At 35.8% G+C, this 17,271-nt stretch overlaps 1 protein-coding gene and 1 long non-coding RNA gene across 2 annotated transcripts; one reads left to right on the top strand and one right to left on the bottom strand.

The window, feature by feature from the left end:
• The first annotated feature begins 2,947 nt into the window (after nucleotides 1–2,947).
• On the top strand, nucleotides 2,948–8,917 carry LOC112730571 (disease resistance protein RPV1). Its single transcript, XM_025780642.3, has 6 exons — nucleotides 2,948–3,701; nucleotides 4,337–4,838; nucleotides 5,094–6,189; nucleotides 6,308–6,658; nucleotides 7,255–7,456; nucleotides 8,024–8,917. Exons 2-6 carry the CDS (start codon nucleotides 4,387–4,389, stop codon nucleotides 8,722–8,724), a joined length of 2,802 nt encoding a protein of 933 aa, XP_025636427.1. The 5' UTR covers nucleotides 2,948–3,701; nucleotides 4,337–4,386; the 3' UTR covers nucleotides 8,725–8,917.
• A 98-nt stretch (nucleotides 8,918–9,015) lies between these two features.
• On the bottom strand, nucleotides 9,016–9,806 carry LOC140177135 (uncharacterized). The gene is made up of 3 exons (XR_011868905.1): nucleotides 9,671–9,806; nucleotides 9,480–9,585; nucleotides 9,016–9,398 (listed from the first exon to the last, which is right to left on the bottom strand). It is a non-coding gene; the product is annotated as an uncharacterized lncRNA (long non-coding RNA).
• Nucleotides 9,807–17,271: the final 7,465 nt, after the last annotated feature.

Below are 17,271 nucleotides of genomic sequence, written 5' to 3'. Positions count from 1 at the left end.
TCTTGTGCTTCAACTCCCTCAACTTCTTCCTTGCTTCATAAACCACATTCTCAGGGAAGAATTGTCTTTTCAACTCACTTTTGAAATCTTCCCATGTGGCTATGTTGCAAGTACCCTTTTCCATATCTACGCACTTTCTCCTCCACCACAAAGTAGCATTATCAGAAAGGTAGAGAGCTGCAGTGCGTACCTTTATTGCTTCTTCGACCACCCCTTGGCCTTCGAAGTACTCTCCATTTGCCATAGGAAGTTCTCCACCTCGCGAGCGTCCCTTACGCCCTTGAACTCCTTTGGCTTAGGGAGATCAATCTTTATCGTCTCCCTTATAATGGTTGGTCGAGATTTTGCCTCCTCGAACCAAATTCGAACTTCCTCAAATAGGTTTAAGGAATTTTCAAGCTTTTCTTCGATTTGGAGCATGCTTTCTTTGAAAGCATCTAGTTCTCCTAACACGTGAGCCTCGGGGGTCTCCTTATCTTGTTCTATCCTTTGGAAACGCTTATCCATAGAGGATAGAACATTCTCCAACACAGAAACTCTCTCTTCTAAGAAGTTAGAGTCCTTACCTCTAGGCTCACTTGAAGAACGAACCTTCTTGCCTCCCCATTGAGAAGGAATAGCATTCCTTCCCCTTTGAGACTCAACGTGCTCCATGGTGATACTAGAAGTCATACCCATAAGCGACTTGTACTCCCTCTCGAACCTTGCTCTGATGCCAAATTGTCTAGCTTGGGACAATCCTTCATTTGGTGTGGTCCCTTGCACACGAAGCATCCTCCTTTGGGCACAAAAGCCTTCTTCTTTTGGTCGTACCACCAAATATCCAATACTTGATCAAGTGGAAAGAGCTCCTGATAACCGAAGCTAGCTGGAAAACTCGTGAAGATCTGTGACAATTCCAAGAACACCTAGAGCGCTATCATGAACAGAACGCGACGAGGGCGTCTGCGCATTAGGTGGAGGAGAATGTCACGGTAAATTTTATAAAGTTAAATTTAATAGTGTTTGTATAGTTTTCTATGGTGTTTGAGAACGCTCTAGATGGTTCCGAAATGTACTAGAATGTCCTAGAAGGTCCTGGAATACCCTAGAAGGTTCTAGAAGACTATGCAAGGTTCTAGAGTATTCTAGAAGAGTGTGGATGTATATAGGAGTATGAAGAATGGTATGGAACAATCTAGAAGTATTTAGAAAAATATGATAGGATAGATATTTGTAGTGAAGGATCTAGATGATTAATCTAGACCGTTAATTAGATTTAATCCTAACCATCAATTAAGGAGGTGGATGGCTATAAATAGGAGGTGAGAGTTAGTGTGAGATGTGTGAATCATTTGTAACAAACACTTGAGTAATAAAGTGTTCTTCCACCAAAACTTCCCTTCTCTTGTGTTCTCTTGTATTCTTAGCTTTCTTGATAAGTATTGAAGGTTAGGCTGACTTGATTTTAGCTCAAGAGGTTGAGTAAGTTCGAGTGCCAGCACGATAGCGTTAGAGTGTGTCCAAGGCCGTGACAATATGGAAGGAAACTAGATACTATCCTTTTTTTTTTTTGGAAAATACTCACATTATGACATTTTCATGGCTTAGCATTCGATGGTTCCAGAACGTTTGGATCATTAAATTATCCCATAACAAAACATGTTTTTTAAGTTTTTTTAATAATTGCTAAATAGTCTTTTTTTTAGTTTTAATTACAAATTAACCCCATATATTTTATTTAATTATAAAAACTATTTTTTATTTTATAAATTATTATTTTATTATTCATCTATCATGTTTATTAACAATAAAAAACAAAAACAATAACGAATTAGATATTCCATTGATCGTAATAAACCTTTTGGTCATTCCAATCAATTAAAAGTTTATATTTGATCCGTGACGTTCGTGATGAACCATAAAATCGTGTTTCCTTGAAAATCAATCGATTGAATTATCAAAACAATCAATTGAATTATAACTCAATCGATTGGATTACAATTTATCACAAAACAATCGATTAAAAATTGCAAGGCAGCATGGTTTTCGCATAAATCAATCGATTGGTCATATTACCCAATCGATTGAACGATGAATTAAATGTGAATTTTTTATAATTCAATCGATTGTTTATACTTTTCCAATCGATTGAATGCTTTATAACAACCTGAGGTCTCACAATTAAATCGATTGCTTTTGTTACGTGAATTTGGCAAATCCATATTGTTTTGGTGAATTCAATCGATTGAATCGTGAGACCTCTGGTTATTTTGAAGCATTAAATCGATTGAAAAGTATAAACAATCGATTGAATTATAAAAAATCCACATTTAATTCATCGTTCAATTGATTGGTAATATGACCAATCGATTGATTTATGCGAAAACCATGCTGGCCTTGCAATTTTCAATCGATTGGTTTTTAAGGAAACACGATTTTATGGTTCATCACGAACGTCACGGATCAAATATAAACTTTTAATCGATTGGAATGACCAAAATGTTTATTACTATCAATAGAAGATCTAATTCGTTATTGTTTTTATTTTTTTTATTTTTATTTTTTTTTACCAGAGATAGGAGACTCGAATCCGCAACCTCTTAATTGAGTATGTGGAGACTATGTCATTTGAGTTATAACTCATTGGCTTATTGTTTTTATTTTTTATTGTTAATAAACATGATAGATGAATAATAAAATAATAATTTATAAAATAAAAAATAGTTTTTATAATTAAATAAAATATATGAAGTTAATTTGTAAATAAAATTAAAAAAAAAGACTATTTAGCCGTTATTAAAAAAACTTAAAAAACATGTTTTATTATGGACCATTTAATAGTCCAAACCTCCTGAGACCATCAAATTCGATGTCCATTTTTATATATATTGTAAACTTTTAGATGATTGATCAAACATATTTAATTAAACATATCAATTCACCTTATAGTCCACAATGCTATCTTCACGCAAATGTGTCATGAAAGTATTCACCTTTCTTTTTTGGTCATGGGATTTGCCCTACAATCAGATCCGACCCAGAACCCGCCCCACCCAACTATCGTATCATGGCAATCGTGCAACTAGACAACTAGATTCCTCTGATCTCCTTCCGATTTGCCACCTGATGCTTCACGCTCTGCCCAGGTTTCCGCCATCAATACCCGATTCCTCTGATCTCCTGAAATCTGGACTTGTTCTGGCACAAGACCTATCATGGACGGCCGCTGCTATCTCCGCGAAAAGATCGGCACTCGGGCAGCGCACACACCTGACACTACCTCGGACAGTGACGCGCCGTCGCTCACTCCGGCGAGCCCAGCCCCTCCTGGCATCGAATCGGTCCCTTTCTCCTCTTCTCTGGATGGCGGCGTCGAGGCTGATTCAGAAAGCGCTCTCAACCGACGAGATCCGCTCTTTGACACGTCATTAATCTGTTCTTTACTCGTTGCTGCTTGCTTTCTTCGCTCCACTACTAATGACTCCATGAACGCTGCTCATGTTCAGCGCTTCATTTCTATTTCTTGCCCAATGAACTTGCCCTTGTTGGAGTACATTCCCTTCTCCTTCGGTTGAGTGCTGCCATTTACTTCCTTGCTTCAACATCGCTGCTGGGGATTCACTCCCGGATTGGCTCTATTCTGTTCTCTTGATAGGTTGAAACCGAAACCTGTACATTCATGCTTATTTGGCGAACCCTAAACCTGTTCTCTTCCAAAGGTAAACAATCATATTCCCTTCCCTAAGTTGTTATATTCTGCTGTCCAGTTAGCTGCACTAGTTATAGCTCCCATAGGACTGACCTCCTGTCTTTGAAACATAAATTGGTTTCTGATCTTCCATATTGCCCACCATGTAAAACTGATGCTGCTTATTAGTTCCCTCTGCAAATAACCTCCTTCCTTCCTAATCCTTTTCATAGTTTCTAGGAACCAACTGCCAAACGAGGTGACTATCTTATGAGTAATGTATTTTTTTTTAAAAAAAAAAAAACACTTCTTTGAGGGACACCGTTGGTCTTTGTACACAACCAAATGTCAATATGTGACTTTTATTATTGGTTTATATTTTAAAAATAAACCTAAAATTAATTTATATTATTAATTATTAATAAATAAAAACATTACACTTTAATATTATTAAGATATTATTATAATTTACTTGTATATTATTAGTATATTTTTTGGAGCCAATAAAAATATATATTGTAATTTACCACAAAGACCAGGATTAACCTGTATATATAGATGTAGATTCAAACAGTCATCAATGAGATTCTTCACATCATCATTATCTGCTCCATATGTTTTTCAATGCTTGTTATTTTCTCTAAGTCAAAATCTTCTCTGTTGTAGATCATAAAGAAGACTGCTGCTGACTACATTGGCATATTGGTTTCTATAAGATGACTTCTTCTTCTTCTTCTTCTTCTTCTTCATCCACTGCTCCTCAATTCAAATATGACGTCTTCATAAGTTTTAGAGGTTCAGACACTCGCTGTGGCTTTTTCAGCCATTTGCTTACAGCATTACGTCAGAAAAAGATTCATGTATATGTAGATTATAACCTTAAAGAAGGAAATGAAATATTACCAGCACTTTTCGCAGCAATTGAACAATCACAAATTGCATTAGTTATTTTCTCGAAAGACTATGCCTCTTCGAAATGGTGCTTAGAAGAGCTTGTCAAAATAACTGAATGCCAAAAAGAGAAGGGTCAAATCATCATACCTATTTTCTACAATGTAGAGCCTTCAGAAGTGCGACATCAGAAGAGGTCCTATGCAGAAGCATTTGTTAAACATGAAAACATGAAAATGATTTCAAGGACAAAGTCAATAAATGGAGAGCTGCACTGAAGGGAGTCTCAGGTTTATCAGGATTCCATTCCAAAAATTTTAGGTTTGTGTTTCTTTTTTTAAATATATGACATTTTTGTTCTAAACTTTTGAAATGCACGAGCTATTTTTTTTATTTTTTAGATAGAAATTAAACAACAAACATCCAATCATAGGTGAAACTATAATTAATCTTTTTATAAGTTAGAAGAATTTTTCAATTTCCATTAATAATAATGATGATATGATAATGATGATGCTCTTTTCTTTGTCAGCAGAAGTGAGGAAGAAGTTGTCAAACACATTTTGAAAACTTTAGATGATATGCACCCAGCTTATGACTTTCAAGGCCTTGTTGGAATTAATAAACCAGTCGACGAACTTGAGTCAATAGTTTTTGCCAATGGCTCAAAAGATATTCGTGTTATAGGAATTTGGGGCATGGGTGGCATTGGTAAGACTACTATTGCCACTGTATTATTTAACAAATTGTGTTCTCAATATGAAAGTCGTCATTTCCTAGCAAATGTCAGAAAGGAGTCAGAGAAGTGGGGAATAATTCAATTAAGAGACAAAATTCTTTCTGTATTCACAGACGAAAAAGATTTAAACATTGGTGTTCCCAACGGAGTACCGAAACATGTTTTGAGAAAACTTCGTCGCAGAAAGATTCTTGTTGTTCTTGACGATGTTAGTACTTCTGATCAAATCACAAACTTAGTTGGAGGACATAATTGGTTGGGTCCTGGTAGTAGAATCATTGTTACAACTAGGGATAAACATGCAATTTGTAAAGAAGCAGATGACATATACAAAGTAAAGGCATTGGAATCTAGTGATGCCCGACAGCTGCTAAGTTTGCATGCCTTTGATGGAACTGATGGGCATTGCCTTGAATTGCACTGGCATAATCTTGTGTCGAAAATGGTTGAATATGCTAAAGGCATCCCATTAGGATTGAAAGTTTTGGGTTCTTTTCTTTATGGCAAATGCTTTGAAGAATGGGAATGTCAATTCCAGAAGCTTCAGAAAATGCCCTTTCCAGAGATTCATAATGTGTTGAGATTAAGTTATGAAGGATTGGATCACCAAGAGAAGAGCATATTTTTATATGTTGCTTGTTTCTTCAAAGAGGATGAAGGAAAGGATACTGTAGAGAATTTATTAGATGCTTGTGGTTACTCAACATCTATTGCATTAAAAACTCTCCAAGATAGAGCTCTTATAAGTATTCAACATTGTGTATCCATGCATGACTTGATTCGAGAAATGGGCCGATGGATTGTGCGTCAACAAAGCATCAATAAGCCTGGAGAACAACGTCATTTATGGGATCCTCATGACATTCATCGTGTATTGAAACATAGAGAGGTATGAAAACTTTTATTGTGACATTTTTCCATTTAAAATAGATAAAATAATTAAAGAAAATTCTATGGTTATTATTCCATGATACATATAATTAAGTAGATTTAGTTGTTTTGGACAGGGCACGGACCATATTGAAAGCTTAACCTGGAACATGTCAAGTGTTAGTGCTGACATAAGCCTAAGTCCTCATTTGTTTGCTAGAATGGAAAATCTAAAACTTCTGAGGTTTTATTTCAATAATAATAATAATAATAGCAGTGATTATTACTATTATTATTATTATTGTTCGGATAATAACACATGCCAAGTGCATCTTCCAGAAGGTCTTGAAATACTGCCACAGAAACTACGACTCTTTCATTGGGACAATTACCCTGCGAAATCCTTTCCAACAACATTCAATGCAGAGTGTCTTGTTGAACTTCGTATGAAAGAAAGTCGCGTTGAAAAGCTCTGGGATGGTGTACAGGTAAGTGAAAAATTATATTGTACTATATTATATGTGGGTTTACTTCAATTCTTTATTCAACTGCATTCAATTCATGCGAAATCAAATTATATTACACGAAATAGATAATGTCATTCTTATTTTTGATAATGCCGATATACAATGTAAAAACATCAAGTATGATCATGTGTGAAATGACATTATCAAATTATGAAAAAGAGAATCACCGAATTGGCCACTGAGTTTCCAAAACGGTTCCCTCAGATGAAAACTTTTTAAAACATAGTGATGTCATTTCTCCCACACTCTGAATGATTTTCCAAAATCAACTACACTTTTTCAACGGGTTCCATTTGCATATCTGAATATCCGATGACTCCACCATTGCACATGCATGATGATGCATTTATAATTCAAATCATTAATTAGATGGACGACTAGGATGTATACAAGATATTCGATGCCAAAATTATAAAAGAAAGTTAAATGAATGAAAGTCAATCTATTATCCTCTTGCCAGCTAATCCTTAATTTTGTAGAGTTTAATCTAGTTATTTATTTTCTGAATCAATTACTAGCATGAAGCATCTAATTTTGTATATTTTTATTCATTTTAGGATATACCAAATATGAAAAGGATTGTTCTTAATGGATCCAAACAATTGATCGAGATTCCAGATTTATCTAAAGCCTTGAGTCTTCAAGAATTAGAACTCATGGGATGCATAAATTTGCTTTCGGTTCACCCATCAATTTTTTCTCTCCCAAAACTTGTTACGGTGACCCTATGGAATTGCCGAAGGCTTGAGAAACTTCCAGGTGAGATGCCTTAATATAAAAGTAACATTATTAGTGTTAAATGAACAAATCCCTTTTTAATATCTCCCAATCAAGTTTTCTTTTTCAGCTTTTTTCCCCCTTCTCATATGTTGCACTAATTTTTTCCTCTTTCTCCTCCCCATCCTTATGATTGTTGTGTTTTCTTTTTAACATTTTCATTCTTTTGTGTTTTTTTTTTCTATTTTTTTATTTTATTTTTTTGTATTGATTATAGTATTGTTAAAGATATAGCTATCAGTATAACTTCTCCTCTCAGCTCAATTTTTCGGAACAAGTAATTTTGTAACATGGTATTAGAGTTTCAATAACAAATTTCAAAATTCACATAATTTCAGAAAAAGTTTTCTGTGAGAGAAAGTATGCTAGAGATATAAGTAATTTATATGACATCAATGCTTTAAATATATTCCCTTAAGATTTTACTAATAATTGTCATTTGTTATCTTGTTAAATTTATTAATATTGGAAACATCTAAATTCTTTTTAATAAATACATTATAAGCTCATTGAAATTTTTTTTTTCTTTCTTACGTTTACATGGTTTAGGGTGGTGTGAAGTGAAGAAGGAAGTATTGAGTGAAGCATCAGCATCATCAACATCATCGTGCTCAGGATCATCACATACTTCCCGCTCCAAGCTTCAATACTTAAACTTGGATGGATGTGTGAATCTGATGCATCTGCCAGACAGCTTTTCTAATCTCACCACTCTTAAAGTGCTTTATCTTGGAGGGTGCATAAAGTTAGACGCATCAAATCTATACATCTTATTTGATGCCTTATCTTCTTTAACACAGCTAGACTTGGATCAATGTGATAAGTTGTATGAAATCCCACATAACATCAGCAACTTATCATTGTTAGAGTCGTTATCACTCAGGGAAACTAACGTGAAGAGCATTCCAGAAACCATCAGACACCTTCCACGCCTCAGAAATCTCTACTTAACCAGTTGCACGGTGCTCCGGTCAATGCCTCGAATTCCACCATCCCTCCATTGTTTAACAGCCAATAACTGCAAATCGTTGGAGAGAGTGTTCACTCCAACACCTGAACTACTCCAACAACACCTCGCATTCTACGAAAAGGAGTATTATATTGGAGGCACGGTTTTTTCATTCAGGAATTGCCCAAATTTAAAGAAAGATTCAATTGATGCTATTCGTGAATATGTCAAGTGCTGCAATGAAGAGAAGAGATCAATGAGAGATGCTAGGAGTGTAGGGAATAAGAGAAAGCGTCATTGATGCATGCATGCACACACAAGAAACATTTCCCATGCTCACCTCTCTGTTTTTGTTTGTTTTTGTTTTTTGTTGCTTAATTGCTGAGTTCTATTTTCTTGCTAGTTGTAGTATGTATGCACATTTCTGAGATTGTTGGAGTTCTGACTACAATTTTTGGTTAATGAAGACAAGCTGACTATTTTTTGTTATCAAATATTTCTGTTCGTAAATTACACACCGAAATCATCATTTACCTGTATTACATGTACATAATTATCATATCAGAAAAAAAAATCTCAAGTTCTCCATGCATTTGTGTTACCTTAAGCATTAGTATAGCTTGTTTTTTTTTTTAACTTTTCATTACCTTATGAAACAATTATAGTAACATTACAATCATTATTAATTAAAATTCGCCTAACTAACCATATTGACCCAATAATAATCAAAAGAAACTAAGACAGAAGATGGTAATTGACAAGTAGTCAAATTGTATCTTGTTTAACTAAAGGGTGATTTTATTGGAGGAGATACGACCGTGGAGGAGGCTGACCAACTGCAGAGGAGCAAGAAAAAACTTTGAAATGATGGGGGCACTTATATCGGAGAGACTTTCAGGATCCCCAGAAAGGAGGATTGAATGTACGAGAAGACCACTTTTGTGGGAGTCAAAGGAAGAAGGAACATATGCTGACCTGGTAATTCATGGTAGCACAGAAAACAATGAGGACTCTGAAGACTCGGATGAGGAAATGACCAACGAAGGGGAGTCTTACGATGAAGAGGAATCGGGGATGATGGAAGAAATGTTGGATTGGAGCCAAGCACAAAGGGAAGCTTACAGGAGGGTACGAAAGGAGGAGAGAGCAATTCCTTCCATCACTGTGAACCGTTTACAGAATGGCATTTTCAACATCCAAGTAAATAGAGCTGAGAAGAAAAGACTAGAAAGGTCGTGGAAACATACCTTGATTATCAAGTTGTTGGGAAGGAGTAGTGTTTCTTACGGGGTACTTAAGAGAAGGCTCGACACAATGTGGGCGAAATCTGGAGGGCTAGACTTGATTGATCTAGGGAATAACTTCTTTGCGGTCAGGCTATTCAATGAAGATGACTACTGGTATGTTCTAGAAGTAGGATCATTAGTGTTCCGGTCAACCCGCTCTCTGCAAGTCTATCGTGCTCCATATGCTCTAGGGCCAGTGGGTTCTGGCGTTCTGCTTTGACGGATGGTTAGTGACTTAGTGTTCCGGTCAACCCGGTGAGAATTGGACCGTACCAAACTGCTTCGGTTGAAGGCGAATCTACAACGCTCCAGCTCTCTGCAAGTCTACCGTGGTCCATATGCTCCAGTGCTACCAAGTGTCAAACTTGTGATATTTGGAAAATTTGTCAAAATGCTTCAAAAGGGGTTCAAATGCTTGCCCCAAAAAATACAAGGAAGATAATCATAGTTACCACTATGATGGGATGCTTCTTACTATTATATAAACAAATTATAATATATATAATAATCTTTTATTTTACTTATATTCAATTTATTTTAATTTTAAAGTCTCTCATTTTAAAATTAATTATATTTTATTTAATTATAAATTTTATTAAATATATACAAATTAAAAAAATAAACAAAAAAATTTATTAATCACAATTTATTTTTTTTATGATTATATGATATCTATTAATATTATTTTTTTAATAAATACTCATAGTATATAATAATAGGTAAAGACTCACATGTAGTTGTCTTCATATGAAGTTAATAATTGAAAAATTTTAGATGATATTTACTTATTTAGTCAAACTTGTCAAATCATCTAATAGTTCTTAAATATCAATTTCACATGAAAATAATTGTATGTGAGTTTTTACCTATAATAATATAATAATACAATACATATAAACTAATTAATAAAGTATTAAAATTTAAAAATGATAATTATTTTTATAAAAATAAAATAAGAGTACTTATAATAAAAAAATAATTAAATTTTATATAATTATTTAATTATACCGGATTAATCGGTTCAACCGGTAACTCACCGATTGAACCAATGATCCAGTAACCCAATAATCTTATACCGGTTCGGTTCTCATCCATTAGGCTGGTGTGGAACGCAATAATTTGCATGAGTTTAATGTAAGATAGACTTGTAATTACATTGCTCAACAAATATTTTTATGTTTTGGCCTTGCAAGTAAGTGGACAAATTTGGCCCACTTTTCCCCCATACCTTGGAACTCTGGCCTGTTTCAGTTTCTCAGGCCAATCAACCAAAAGAAACCTTAGCCCATTTTTTCCCTATACCTTCCTCAAACATACCCAACCCTTTTCAAACCCAACCCACTCTTTCAAATGAAAAAGTGATAGAGGAGACCCCTATGGACCCAAACCTTAACCCAAAACCTTCGGACCCAAATGTTTTGTGCTTCTCTAGATCAGACTTAGATGAATTTATGGCAGAAGGCACTTCGGCTGTGATGGAATGGGGTAATAGAGATGCTCCCGCAGGGGAGGATATGAACTTGGCCTAAATAGGCCCATATGGTTCTCACAGTACATCTTTGAACACTGAAGCCTTAAGCTTCCTTCTTTTCTTTTTATAGTGATGATTATTTTCTTATGCAATGCTAGAGGGGCTGTCAGCCCAAATTTTACTAGAGTTTTGAAGGATTATGTGTCTAAATACAAACCGGACTTAGTTACGATACAGGAGACGAGGTGCAGGGGTACAGTTGCACACAATGCTATTAAAAAAAGGTGTTTGTTATGGTGTCTAAAAGATATTGTCTAATTGTTAAAATAGGTTAAATAATTAATTAAAAATTTAAAAGTATAAAAGTTAAAATTTTTTTAATATTTTAAAATTACTATAAAAGATAATTTAGACAAAAGTTGGACACCAAACAAAAGACATCATAGAATTGGCCATTAAAATAACAGGTTTTAACTTCAGTTTGGTGATTGATGCTCAGGGGTTCTCAGGAGGAATATGGCTCATGTGGAATAATCCCAATCTTTCGATTCAAGAGATAAGTAAAAATGAACAACCTTTGCACATCTCGATTTCAGACAATCTAAGGGAATGGTTCCTTACTATCGTCTATGATAATCCAAACGAAGAAAGGAAAAGGGAGTTGAGAAATTATATTGTTGATCTAGTCCCTACGATGAACTGTCCTTGGATGCTCTGCGGGGACTTCAATGATATCAGTGACATAAGTGAAAAGAAAGGAGGAGCACCTCCTAACTTAGCTCAGATAAGGCATTTTAGGGATTGGATGGACTCGTACGGGTTCATGGATTTAGGTTTTCAAGGTACGTGCTTTACTCTCAGAGAGAGAGAGAGAGAGATTGGAGGATTTGTTTTCATGAGGCACTTGTAGAGACTCTATTGCGAATAAAATTCGATCACCATCCCATTCTGATTAAGTATATAGGTAACAGTCATGTTCTTAAAAACAAGCCATTTCGGTTTGAATACATGTGGATGCAGCACAATGAGTTTCAGCCTTTTCTCAAGAATACCTGGAACAGAGATTTAGCCCTTAATCAATCTATAAAGGTGTTTGTGGAGAAAGTTAAGCAGTGGAACCACAACACTTTTGGAAATATTTTCAATCAGAAGAGGATAATTCTCATCAAGTTGAAGGGGATTCAGAACTCTCCTATATATGGGAAAAGTGAGTTCTTGGACAATTTGGAGGAAGATCTTAACAAAGAACTAGTGGTGATGTTGGACAGAGAACAAATGCTTTGGATTCAAAAATCCAGAGAGACTTGGATGGTTGAAGGAGATCATAACACAAGATATTATCACACCAAAGCCATTATCTGCCGAAGAAGAAACAAGATTTTCAAGCCAAGAGACTCCGGTGGTAGCTGGATAGATAACCTGGACAATCTCAAAGTTCATGTTTGTTCCTACTTCAAGAATCTGTTCCAGGAAACCAATCCCAATAGAGATTGTAATATTCATACGCAGACTATCTACCCAAAGATGGAACCAGGCTACATGCTCAAAATGAGAAGCATTGTAGAGGCTGATGAGATAGAACAAGCCATATTTTTCATGGGTTCTCTCAAGGCCCCTGGTGAAGATGGTTTCCATCAAGTTTTTATAAAGATAATTGGGAACTAGTAGGTAGCAGTTTGAAGAGTTTTGTCATGAACTTCTGGTCTAACCCTAGTAATATTAAGGAGGTTAATAACACTTTCCTTGCTTTGATCCCCAAGATTGATCAACCAGAATTCGTTACTCAGTTCAGGCCTATTTCCTTATATAACATTTCTTACAAAATGATTACAAAGGTAATTGCCAATAGAGTTAAGTCTATCCTAGATAAAATAATTTCTCCTGCTCAATCAAGCTTTATTTCAGGTAGAAGAATACAAGATAATATAGTGATTGCCCAAGAGATTATTCATAGTATGAGAAGATCCAATGCGAGAAAAGGGTCCATGGCTATAAAGATAGACCTAAAGAAGGCTTATGACCATCTTAATTGGAATTTTGTTGAAAAATGCCTTATGGAATTCAGCCTGCCCCGAGAAATGATTCACATTATTATGCAATACATTCGGACAACAAGCTTCCAGGTTTTATGGAATGGGGAGCCTTCGAAAAAGTTTACACCGTCTTGTAGTATTAGACAAGGGAACCTTTTGTCTCCCTATATTTTTGTTATTTGCAAGGACAGATGATCACATTTGATTGAAGATAAGGTTGTCGAGGGTGAATGGAAGCCTTTCAGAATTGGTAAGTATGGTTTGGCCATCTCGCATTTGATGTTTGCAGATGACTTGATGCTCTTCGAGGAAGCTTCTTGTAACCAAATGGAGGTTATTAAATCCTTTTTGGATCATTTTTGTGAAATATCGGGACAAATAGTGAATGGCCAAAAAATACAAGTTTTCTTCTCCAAGAAGGTTAACCCAGTTAAAAAATAGGAGATTGTTGATCTTGAAGGTTTCAAAGAGACGAGGGAAGTTGGTAGATACTTGGGGGCCTACATCTTAGAAGGAAGAGGCACTAAACAAAGATACAATCATATTATTGACAAGGTGAAGGGTCATTTGCAGGGACAGAAACGAGATAGCTTATCGATGGCGGGGAAAGTTGTTATAGCTCAATCAGCCATCACACCTATAGCCTTTTTTTATGCAACATAGCAAAATCCAAAAGTCTATCTGCAATCAGGTGGAGAAAGAGCAGCGACGCTTTATCTGGAGCGACGATCAAAATAGGAAAAGGGCACATCTCATAAATTGGAACACTTTGTGTTTTTCCAAGGAGGCAATGAAGGGAAGAGATCAATGAGAGATGCTAGGAGTGTAGGGAATATGAGAAAGTGTCATTGATGCATGCACGCACACACAAGAAACATTTTGTTAGGATTTGGTTGAATTAGTCCCACATTGCTCAGGATAGCAAATGGAGTGGGTGGCCTAGGTTATAAATATGAGGCTAAGTTCTCCATTTATTTTTGCACCAGTCAGAAACACTTTAAGCTTGTATCTGATTTTTCTTTTCCTCTGTACTCTTTGACTATAGAGTGTTGTGAGGTGTAGTTAGATATTTGCTTTGAGAGAGTGTGGGTGTACTGGGGTGCCGGTGAGAGAAAGAAGTCTATGTGTTGTAACAATTTTCACATAGTGATATTCTCTGGTTGTCATTTGACAACGGCCGTGGTTTTTTCTCCGGTAATTGGAGTTTCCTCGTTAAATTCTTGTGTTGTGATTGTGTCTATTTTATTTCTCTGTCAAAGGTGTTTTCTCAAGGGGAATGGTGTCTTATTCCCAACAAGTGGTATCAGAGCTTCGGTTCGGTAGGATTTATTCTTAGTATGCTCTGTGGTTGCAGCCTAGTCTGACCTTCCACATCAGAAAAGAATTTTGTCCTGTGGCTTGAGGTTGATCTTTGGTTGCTGTTGTTGTTGCTGGAAGGCAGTGTGACACTGTGAGAGTGCAGTTTGGAAAGGTTCTGACTAAGGAAAGACTTGGTATTTAAGTGTGTCCATTGTGACCCACCTCTCTTTCCTGGGGACCCTTCCTAGTGCACGGTTGAGTTATACTATTCCAGTATACGGTTGCAACAATGTCAGGATATTCAAGTGCTGTGAAGCTTGAGATAGAGAAATTTGATGGAAGAATCAATTTTGGCTTGTGGCAAATACAAGTCAAGGATGTGTTGATACAATCAGGTTTGCACAAGGCGTTGAAGGAGAGGATCTCTGGTATGAAGGATGAAGAATGGGAGGAACTAGATTTGAGAGCTGCAAGTGCTATTCGCCTGTGTTTGGCTAAGAATGTTCTTGCAAATGTGCAAGGAATGAAAACAGCCAAGGAACTTTGGGATAAACTCGAAGGGTTGTATCAGTCAAAGGGCATCTCAAATCGGTTGTTATTGAAGGAGCAGTTCCATAATCTACGCATGGATCACAATGTGAAAATCTCCGACCATCTTAGTGCTATCAATGGTATTGTCTCTGAATTAGAGGCAATTGGAGTGAAAATTGATGATGAAGATAAGGCACTAAGGCTCATATTGTCTCTTCCCTCTTCCTATGAGTATATCAAACCTGTTTTAATGTATGGGAAGGAAACTCTGAATTTTGAAGAAGTTGCCAGTAAGCTCATTGCTGAAGAAAGAAGAATGAAAAATGAGGGTAGTACTTCATCAGATTTGGCGCTTGTAGCTAGAAGTGACAATTATGGAAAAGGAAATCGTGGAAGGAGTGTAACATGCTGGAAATGTGGAAAGTCTGGGCATGTAAAGAGAAATTGTCCAGGTAATGCGGTTTCAGAAAAAGACTCTCAATCTGATACTTGTAATATTGCTCTCTCTATGAGAGAAGACGATGTTCTCTAGAAGACAAGAAGTATCCTCATGGTATTACCGCACTGCCATGGATAAGGATAAGTTGTGGCAATCGGGTCCACAATTGCACACGGGCATTGGTTGGCGTTGAGATGCAAGGTGTGTGGCGGAGTTAGGTCGATGGCTGAAGAACTTCCAGGAAAAGCCAATTTGGAAGTTGCACCATGAATTTTCAGCAAGGTTTCGATCTGTACCAAGGCGAAATGCTTGGAGTGGTCTAATTCCAAGTGAGTATACTTTCATGGTGGAGTATGATAGTTCTCTGAACTATGATTGTCGGTATAGACAATGGCAGCAAAGAATTGTCGGTGTTGACAATAGAAACTGAAGATGTGTGACTATTTCAATCAAGGTGGAGATTGTTAGGATTTGGTTGAATTAGTCCCACATTGCTCAGGATAGCAAATGGAGTGGGTGGCCTAGGTTATAAATATGAGGCTAAGTTCTCCATTTATTTTTGCACCAGTCAGAAACACTTTAAGCTTGTATCTGATTTTTCTTTTCCTCTGTACTCTTTGACTATAGAGTGTTGTGAGGTGTAGTTAGATATTTGCTTTGAGAGAGTGTGGGTGTACTGGGGTGCCGATGAGAGAAAGAAGTCTATGTGTTGTAACAATTTTCACATAGTGATATTCTCTGGTTGTCATTTGACAACGGCCGTGGTTTTTTCTCCGGTAATTGGAGTTTCCACGTTAAATTCTTGTGTTGTGATTGTGTCTATTTTATTTCTCTGTCAAAGGTGTTTTCTCAAGGGGGAATGGTGTCTTATTCCCAACACATTTCTCATGCTCACCTGTCTGTTTTTGTTTGTTTTTGTTTTTGTTGTTTAATTGCTGAGTTCTGTTTTCTTGCTAGTTGTAGTATGTATGCACATTTCTAAGATTGTTGGAGTTCTGACTACTATTTTTGGTTAATGAAGACAAGTTTTGACTATTTTTTATTACCAAATTATTTCTGTTTGTAAATTACACACCGAAATCATCATTTACCTGTATTACACGTACATAATTATTATATCAGAAAAAAAATCTCAAATTCTCCATGCATTTGTGTTGCCTTAAAAATTAGTATAGCTTCTTTTTTTTTTTTTAACTTTTCATTACCTTATGAAACAATTATACTAACATTACAATAATTATTAATTAAAATTCGCCTAACTAACCATATTGACTCCTTAGCTGTATTTATCTTTTTTTTTTTGTCCCCTTCAATCTATACTATGATACCAATAATAATCAAAAGAAACAAAGACAGAAGATGGCAATTGATAAGTAGTCAAATTGTTTCTTGTTTAACTAAAGGGTGATTTTATTATAATCAAATTGGAATATAATAATGCGGGAGCTTGACAAAACGAAAGAAAGATCCTTCGTACAACACTCCAAAAATGCCAATTTCAATTTTCAAGTTCATAGCAGTTTCAGAATATGGCTAACATATTTCGAGGACTAAAAATAGGTTACCAAAATGACAAGTAAAATACGATGGAGATGTATGCAGCTGATCAGCGATCAATTAAGTAACTAATATCTACCTAATTTTTAGGAGTAAAAATCTAAAATAATTCCTGAAATTTACATCATATCTCAAGTTTACGTGCTCTTTGCCACTACAAAAAAAAAAAAAAATAGCGATAAATTTTTAAGAGCAATAACATAATGGCCACTATATTTTTTATTTAACTTGT

The sequence above is a fragment of the Arachis hypogaea genome, chromosome 12 (genome assembly GCF_003086295.3).
Source record: "Arachis hypogaea cultivar Tifrunner chromosome 12, arahy.Tifrunner.gnm2.J5K5, whole genome shotgun sequence".
Taxonomy (NCBI): domain Eukaryota; kingdom Viridiplantae; phylum Streptophyta; class Magnoliopsida; order Fabales; family Fabaceae; genus Arachis; species Arachis hypogaea.
The sequence above is the reverse complement of the archived record's forward strand: the minus strand, read 5'-3'. Positions and strand labels throughout refer to the sequence as shown.